The sequence below is a fragment of the Halyomorpha halys genome, unplaced genomic scaffold (genome assembly GCF_000696795.3).
Source record: "Halyomorpha halys isolate HHAL.00 unplaced genomic scaffold, Hhal_1.1 Scaffold657.1, whole genome shotgun sequence".
Taxonomy (NCBI): domain Eukaryota; kingdom Metazoa; phylum Arthropoda; class Insecta; order Hemiptera; family Pentatomidae; genus Halyomorpha; species Halyomorpha halys.
In genome coordinates, this window is record NW_027105368.1 from 330,890 (window position 1) to 340,500 (window position 9,611).

Sequence of the window (9,611 nt, forward strand, 5' to 3'; positions counted from 1 at the left end):
TACAACCTTCTCATTACGGTATCCACGTGTGTTTGAAAGTCTCGTTGAGTGGTGTATTTTATTTTTCTCTTAAAATGATTCCTTTCAAAGAGCGTCTTTTGAAAAAGAAAATTAAAAATCGTGAACAAAAGAAACTTAATCTTTTGAAAAAGAAGGGTATTATAAAAGGTATGTATCAGATTTAAGTTAATATAAAGAAGTTATAAATTTACATAGAACTCATTTAATTTTTTTTCGTTACAGATATTGTTAAAGATGAAAAAAACCAAAGTAATAATGGTAAGCACAATAAATCTTCATAAATTGTCATTCCTGTCCTGTAAATGGTTAAATGTGTTGCTAACTTGTGTTTTTCTTTTTTCATTGACTCTTCAGGTGGGAAGTTTACAGAGTCCCCATTAGAAGATAATGAAAACAGTATTGTGAATGAGGAATCAGCAACTTCTGTTGAAAAAACCTTTGTGCAGGTTGATGCCAAATCTGTAGTTACTTCTAAGAAGAGTAAGTGTTACATTATTATCAACAGTGTGTGTTTTATTTTTGTATACTACCTCTGTTATGTAATAAGTTGTTTTGTAGTATATATTTAGTCTTTCATCAACCCCCATTAATCAATCATGTTTTAAATATTAGTTTTTTTTCCATCTTGATGTAGTAATAGTTGTGATTTGTTCATTATTACTATATTATTTAGGAGTTTGACCGATATGAATTATGTGGACAATTTATGAGTATATTTTTAATGAGGTGAAGATAGTTGACCGTAGATAAATAAAAGGAGAAGATGGTCGGGGGGGGGGGGGGGGGTTTTGGGAGAAAAAAAAAAAGAAGGGGGGGGGGGGGGGTGCGTTCAGCAGATAAACACAAATTAACAAAAAATAATTTATTTGTGTTTTTCTGGTGACTTGTAGGATGAAGAATTCTTCCTGATCAGTAGAATATTATTGATTTTCTATAAGATTTATTTATAAGTATTTTTTACCATTGTATTATTATTTCTTGAACATTGTAAATTATAATTGTTATATTTTTTCAATTGATATAATTAGATAGGGTGGCTTTTTGTACAAGTATGTCATTTTCAAGATAATTTATGTTATATAGTAAAATATATATTCAAAAAACGTCATCATAATGAATGTTTTGAAATTTATATAATATTTCTATATAAAGAATGTTTTGAAATTCCCTTGAAGTTGCCATATCTTTCAATAAAACTGTACCTCAATGTAACGGATTGAGAGAGTAAACAAACTTTGATATTAAAGATTTAAAATCCTCGTAAAAAAACGTTTTACGTCTCTGCAACAGATTTTCATTATGGTAACCTCTTCAACATAGCAAAAATGACCTCTAATTATGTGTTATATCTGAACATCAATCTTTGTGAGCCTTCCTGCTCCTTCACAGTTGTGTTTAAATCTTTTTATCTATTGTCACCCAATGCAATAAGTTTTGTTTATAATTAAAGGAAATTAAATGGGAGAAAAATGTCATCTAGGAATGTTGTCTGAACAAACGAAAATAGTGTGCACTAAGCTTTGAGGCAACGGAGCATATTATTTAAGTTTGTGTAAATATTGTTGTATTTTCAGTCAGCAACTATTGTACAGTGATTTTCAATATGCGGTAAGTACTTTTTAACTTTGGCTAAATAAGACTGTGTCTATACCTATAACATACTTATTTCAGTTATGCTGTCCCCACATATTTATCGTTTATATATATAAAATTCTATATAATTCGTTATATATAGGTCATGAAATAAGTATGTGAAAGTCTGTATAATGACTTTTTAGCAATTAAAATCTTGATCTAATGAACCTCATTATTACGAAACCCTTGATATAACAAAGTTTTTCAAAACCCTTCGAGATTTATTTTACCTAGGTCTCAGTGTATATCATATAATTGTTGTTTAGTTCTGAAGATAAATATATAAACATGTTGAACATGAAAACTTGTTATTTTTCTAGAGAAAAAAAATAAGTTGGGTGCTAGTGAAAAGAAGAAAAATGAAGATAGCGAATCGGATGAAGAGAAAAGTGAAGAAAAAGACTTAGAAGGGGCTGACTCAGCTCCTCATAATTTAGAACTTGGAAACAGATGTAAGTTTATTTCAAACTATCAAATTCAATTTTATATTTATTAAAAAAAATCTCATAATTTATGCTGTAAGAAATATGATTTTTATTTTTAATACTATTCATTCATAAATAATAAATCTCTTTAAAAATATTATTAATCAAAATTAATACCTATAATTATATGAAGCAATTAGTTTCAAAACAGGCTCAATCTTTTTCCAAAATATTACATGAGACACCAAAAACATATAATAGTGTGTCGTATTTGACCCAGGTTAATGGAGGAGTTTAAACCTGCTTTGTTTTTATACAGGATTGAAATAGTTTTGGTCAATATAATCTTATTAGGTCTTGAAGTGCATTGAGAATTAATGTAAACTATTAAATACAATTTTCAAAATATTGAATTGAGCTGGTTCAGAAATTAATTGTATAGTATGATGCAGACCGGATTTTTGTGCTGTAAAAAAAGAAATGTGCAAAATTGTGCAGTAAAAACTCAAAATGTGTGTAAAACACCCAAATCATGCAAAAATCAACTTGTTATTGTATAATTGATAATATTAATACAGAGAAAACTTATCTAACCTTGTTTATATCAAATTGAACTCAGTAAATACTCTCTAAGTTTACAATTCAAACAACTCTACCCTGGTAAAAGAAGAGCCAATGTCTGAATTTACCAATTTTTTGTGCATGCAATTAGTTAATTTAAAAAATGTGAGATTAATAAATAAAATTAAAAGGCCAATGTCATAATCTCTCTTTATTTCAAGACTTTTTCATAGGACCTTTGTCAAATCTACAATCGAATAAAAAACAACCAAAGTACACTAAAACAGCTTTTTCTCAAAATGAATATAATGTACATTGGCCATTCTTTTACTAATGTACAGATATAAAAAACTAAATCAATCTGATTACAAACCTAAAATTGTACCTATCATTGAAGAGCTATGTGGAAACTTATTTGTATTAAATGATTTTATGTCCCTATTATGAAAGCTGAAATTCAATTTTTCAATTTCTTAAAATTACCTCAATTTTAGATTTTAGAAAAATATGCACTATTTAGAAAGGAGTATTTAAAACTTGTTCCAAGCATAATCCCTTTTTTATTTTCTCCTTAAATTTCATGTAGTATGTTCTTCCACTTAGTTTCTCAGTAGTGTTTTTTACATATGAATATACTATTTACCAAAACACTAAAACAACAAAGACAGACAACGGAATGAAGGGCTAGAGGTGATCTCGTAATCCAAGTTAAAAACAAAAACATTGAATATTCTCTAAAGAGAGTTTTTCATAGCTACCCAAAACCATGGGTTAATACTATTCCAAGATTATTCATCTTTTGTGTTACTTTTTTTGTCAAAATCAACAACATTAGCACTTGTTTGTTTAAAATTTTTCAATTTTAAACTATAAATTAAATCAGGAAAAAATAATAAATGTTGGTATGACCTTATGTATCTAATATGAGAAGTTTAGTTCAAGAATTCAATTTTATGCTATAAAAATTAAAATTTATAGTTCTAAAAGAGTAAAACTTGGAATTTTGTGCAGAAAAACTCAAAACTTGCAACATTTTGGAAAACTCCTAAAACATGCAATTTCATGCAAAATAAAATTACTGCTATTTGTTTATTTTTTCCATGATCCAAATTTCTATAGAGGTTTGGTGGAATTTAGAGCTAGGGAACACAAGATGTAGTTGCACGAAAATCCTGTCTTTATTCATGATGCATATTGATTATACTCTTGTTAATTTTTTTAATTTGAAATATTATAACTATTATTCAATTTTAGTGCCAGGGAGTCAACTAGGCTTTGAAATTTTAAGTGATGCTAGGTTTAGTGCTCTGGAAGGAAAGGTGTCAGAAGAAACATTAAAAGCCATCGAAGACATGGGATTCACTCAGATGACAGAAATACAGGCAAAAGCTATTCCGCCTCTTTTAGAAGGAAGAGATCTCGTTGGAAATGCCAAAACAGGATCTGGGAAAACACTAGCTTTTCTTATCCCTGCAATTGAGATGATTGTGAAGTTGAAATTTAAGCCTAGAAATGGTAAGCTCCTCTACTTCTATGAATTCATATTGTATTTAAATATTTTATTAGAAAACTCAGTAAATATGTGGTTAAATTATTTTGATAATTCTATCTATCCCATGGTTTATTTCTTAAGTATTAGGCAACAGGCAAAGGAAAGTACAAATTAATTGAAGATAAGAGTCCATATTACAATCCCACAATATAGCCCAAATAGGCTCCAAAAAGGTCCAAAAAGGTCTCCTCAAGCTCTATTGGGATGAATCAATTTTACGGACCATACAGTATGCCATGATAAGCCATACATTCTCCTTATAGACCTAAGAAAAAAGAAAGCAGAACTTATTGATGTTGGGATCCCCAAGAATAATAATATAAGCTCCACTGTGGGAGAAAAACTGAGGAAATACCAGGAATCGGTGACAGAATTGAAAGAAATATATAAATTGGAAGGTGTTACCACTACTCCATTCATAATATCAACGAATGGTCTCATACCAAAATAAACAGCGGCAGGTGTGAATGGTTTGGGGATGCCTATAGATGTGCTGAGAGAGGCTTAACAGTCAGTCTCTTAGACACAGTACGTATAGTGTGAACATTTTTAAATATTTGAATTAAAGGAAAAATAAATGAACATATGAAGGTGGTTGGACTTCTAGGTACACCACCACAGATACTCAACCCGCAATAGTGAGAAATACAGACCATAATAATAATAATAATACTTTATTTATTCTGGGACGAGTCCCTTTAGAATAATACAGAGAAACAGACTGATGTGGGCTGAGGAGCCTCAGAGATACTTAAACAAAAATACAAAGAAATATAAATAGTCATTAAAAAAAATAATTGTAAGTTACTTTCTCACCTTAATCAGTTAGGTAATAAAAATAAATTATAAAAAATAAAATGATGTACAAATAATTAAGAATTATGTAATAATTTATATGCATATTTATAATTTTATGGGGTCTGAATGGATAAGAAATGATTGAACAGGCGGAATTCACCCACGGAAAGGTGGGCCCTTGTGTATAAATCTGAAGACTGGAATTTAGGTTACATAAAATAAATAAAACTTATTTATTTGTTCCAACTTAACTAAACATAAACATTAAATTCATATTAAACATTGTTCAAAGTGATTTCCTTGAGCATTAAGACAGGCTCAGCATCTTTCTTTAACAGCAGCAGTGGCAGTATGGCACTGGATATATGTTATTGTTTCATGAGATTCCACTATCCTTCTTCGTAAGGAATTAAGACCATTGACTGGCCTTGCACGGACTTTTTGTTTAATGTCACCACAAATGAAAAAATCCAGTTGTGTCAGGCCAAGCCACTGGTCCTGTACGGCCAATCCATTGATGGGGATACTTAACATTTAGCCATTGTTCCATAATGTGCAGGACAACATTCTAATTAAAGCCATATGTCCCTACTCAGTTGCAGTGGAATATGTTCAACTAAATCATAGTAATCATTATTACGAAATTACAGAAATGCACACCTATTCTATATCATTATTAAGAAATTCAAGAAACGTGCTTACATTGAGTCGAGGCAGCAAGAAATGCGGACCTATTAAAATATTTTCTACTATCCTCAACCACACATTGCCCTGAAACTGGTGCTTAAAATGGTACACACGAATTGCATGAGGATTTTCCTGCGATTAGAGGTGATTATTTTTCTGATTGAAGGATACCTCTTCTTGTGAAGATAGCTTCATCTTTCCAGAGAATATTTCCTGAAAATTATGGATTATGCTCAACTTGATTTAAGTACCAATCTGAAAACTGTCTTCTTTGCCAAAAATCTTGTGGTAGTAAATTTTGTACCCCTTGATAGTGATATGGGTGAAGTCCTTCTGCAATAATTGTTCTCCATACTGTAGTTGCATGGATTATCATCAAAATATTGTAATATGGTCGCACTCCTTTCTTCTTTTCATGAAGGGGCAAAAATACCATCACCATGTGGTATTATAGGAAATGTACCAGTTTCTCTAAGAGGTTGAAACGTGGAGCTAAAGATAAACTTGTTTGGTAATCTTCTATTCGGAAATCTCCTGGCATATTCACGACGGGCAGCATTAGCATTGAAAAACCATACACAACGACCATATCGGCTTATTCACCATTAGTATAAATTGAAGACATAATGATGAGTACCTATGCAATTTATTTGGACTGCAATATTTTATGTTACTGTAAACTCCTAAATTGGGAGGTTAAAAGTTTAATATTTTGTCTGACACTTTGTGAAGGTTCCTTCAACAAAATTTAATTTTGTTTAAATTAAACCACTCTTTTCCACTTAAAATTCCTTGAACTTTATTATTCTTATAGAATATTAAAGTTAATACATTACTCTTCTAAAGGATATTTGTTGGTTTAATGGTAATGTCCATAGCCTTAACTGTTAGCGTATACATTTCTATATTTGTGAAAAGACATTTTTTTTTTTTTTTTATAATTCTAGCATCAGTAGATTTCTTTTTTGTTTTAAATATTTTCTGTTTACAGGGACTGGCTGTATAATTATATCCCCTACAAGAGAGTTAGCAATGCAAACCTTTGGTGTCCTTCAGGAACTAATGAAGTATCACCGAAATACTTATGGACTTGTTATGGGTGGTGCTCATCGAGAAACTGAAGCCAATAAGCTGCAGAATGGTTGGTTTAAAATTTTTTGTTACCTAATAATGGATTTCAAGGCATATCCTAGTTTCTATCATGCCCTCTAGAGTTTGTATAAATGCACTTTATTATTTCCTTTGTTCCTAAAGATCGATTAGTAAAGAATTCCAATGCACCGATGATTCAGATTTGATCATAAATCTGTAAATAATTATTGAAATTATTTTTTACCAGATTGACACATTAATTTGTATTACCAGATTAATTAATTTAATTAAGTAAGGAATTTTTTTTTTATCTATAACTCCTAACCAGGTATCCTAGTGAAAAAGTTATTATAAAAAAAAAAATTAAAGAACATCCAATTCTCTGCTCAATAAATTCTTCTTCTTTCATTCATTTGTTCTAATAGTATGATCATAAACCACCTGTTCTGGTCGCATATGGACTTGCATCCCTCAGACGACCTATTTGAGTCAAAGTTTGAGACCAAACTGCTTGGTTCCTTATTATATTATGGTTATTATTCGATGCAGAATTTAGTTTTCTTTAAATTGTTTCATCATAACATTATCACTAAGATCAACTATTCAGGATTTATAGGCATTAAAAAAAACCTAACATTTCGTAATTCAGTTAATTAGTAGTAGTTTTAGGATCCTCACTTATGTATTTCCATGTTAAATGTGGTAGAAACTAATTTTTAAAATTATTTACAAATTTATATTTTTTGGACTGGGTTATATGCACCGGGCTCCTGTACTTAGCTGTTCTTGTCTCTTGCAGCTTCATCCAAAGCAGAGTTGGGCAACTGTGAAGCTAATAGCTAAAATTGCTATGGATACGATACTTATTTATTAATGGTTTGTTCATGAATAAGGGTCGTATCCATGACAATTTTAGCTATTAGTTTTATATCCAAATATGGATCTTTGTTATTATATTGGCTTATCTGATTCTCTATATTGCTTATAGATAATTACCAATTGATTTTTTCCATTTATAATAAATATTTATGTGTCTGTTTTTTCACAAATATTCTTTTATAATTGTAATAAAAAGAATTAAATTTTATTAATTATTATTATTTTGTAGGTATTAATATATTAGTAGCTACTCCTGGACGTCTCGTTGATCACTTACAAAATACTCCAGGTTTCATGTACAAAAATCTCATGTGTCTCATAATTGATGAAGCGGACAGAATTTTAGAGATTGGTTTCGAGATTGAAATGAAACAAATTATCAACCTTTTACCTAGTAAGAATATCATGTTTTATTTTATTTATTATTGGAGAGGGAGGATCGTTTGAAAAAAAAATATATACATTTTTACCTTTATTTTATTCTTTTAGTGCACTCTCAACCTTCATCTCATAGATTTCATTCATATTAAAGAATGTGTACATAGTTCTTTTATTTTGTGAGATCAGGGCCCTGTTTCTTAATAAAGTACAAACTCATACTATTAGTCTTGTAGATTTATCCTAAATCAATTATACAGACTTGTACAATAGTAACTTGTACTTTAGTATTTTTTAATTCCTGTAATATCACTAATAGTCTTCCCTATCATGAAAAAATAAGTATTAGTGCAATTACCACACTAGTTTCTATACTCGTACTATGAACTAATACTATTAGCTTTCATTATGAAACAGGGCCCAGGTGTTCATTTTAAGCTTTTGGTAAATTTAATCTGTATCAAGTGGACTGTGTACTTATTTATTTTTACCTTATATAATTTAATTTTTAGTTAGTAAATTTTTTTTGTTATTTTTTTATCTATTATTTCAATAAAACTAAAACTTTTTTTAGATCAATTTTTATATATTCAGTTTGCTCAGATAATTTGGAAAATCAAATAAATTTCTTTAATATATTATTAAATTTATGGTTGTGATACTTATTTGTAAGTATTATGTTAACTGAAATGTTATATTATAGAATTTGTGTTAATAATTAAATATATATGTGTTGTAAATATATATGTTTGTATATTTAACAAATATTTGTTAATTACTTTAGAAAAACGATTGACAATGCTGTTTTCTGCAACTTCGACAAGGAAAACAGAGGATTTGACTCGCCTTGCTGTAAAAACAGAACCAGTTTATGTTGGAGTCCATGATTCTTTCGATATGGCTACAGTTGGGGGACTTGAGCAAGGTATCTTATTAATTTCAACTTTGAAACATGAAACTATGATCAATTCTCAAAAATATATTCTAACATCGCATTTCTTTTGTTACAGGTTATGTTGTTTGCCCTCCCGAAAAGAGATTCTTGTTATTATTTACATTCCTTAAAAAGAACCGTAAGAAGAAAATTATGGTGTTTTTTAGTTCTTGCTTGTCTGTGAAGTTTCATGATATGTTATTGAACTATATTGATCTTCCAGTCATGAGTATTCATGTAAGTATCATTTATCCTAGTTAGATTATATGTACATATACCTTTGAAGTTCTTTAAAGTAATGTAATCTTTCGATTTGTTGAAAAATAATGTTTTTAAATATGAAAAAATCTCTTTTCTAATTTATTTTGATCAAATTATTTATAAATGTTAATTGTAATATATAACTCCCTAGAATTGAATTAATTTAAATATCGATATATTACAAGATAGGGAGCGGCACGGCACGCTAACTCCAAGGTAGAAGAAGAAGAAAGTTAGGCATGAAATTTGCTAGCATTTATACTAATGTTAATGTTAACATTAACCCCCAATATTCCTCCAAATTTGGGCCAAATTAGACTAGTTGTTTTCACTATATGTCTTACATTTTTTTTTTCCTGTATTAGTACAATAATACAATAATAGGTTT

At 29.5% G+C, this 9,611-nt stretch overlaps 1 protein-coding gene across 1 annotated transcript in view; it reads left to right on the forward strand.

Annotated features, from left to right (window-relative positions):
• The window catches only part of LOC106685091 (uncharacterized), a 15,037-nt gene continuing 5,426 nt past the window's right edge, over positions 1-9,611 (forward strand). Inside the window, exons 1-9 of the mRNA XM_014427583.2 lie at positions 1-168; positions 244-279; positions 376-501; positions 1,977-2,108; positions 3,897-4,157; positions 6,671-6,820; positions 7,880-8,044; positions 8,813-8,953; positions 9,039-9,199. Coding sequence (XP_014283069.1) covers positions 75-168; positions 244-279; positions 376-501; positions 1,977-2,108; positions 3,897-4,157; positions 6,671-6,820; positions 7,880-8,044; positions 8,813-8,953; positions 9,039-9,199 — 1,266 coding nt within the window. The 5' untranslated portion in view covers positions 1-74. The remainder of the gene's footprint in view (positions 169-243; positions 280-375; positions 502-1,976; positions 2,109-3,896; positions 4,158-6,670; positions 6,821-7,879; positions 8,045-8,812; positions 8,954-9,038; positions 9,200-9,611) is intronic.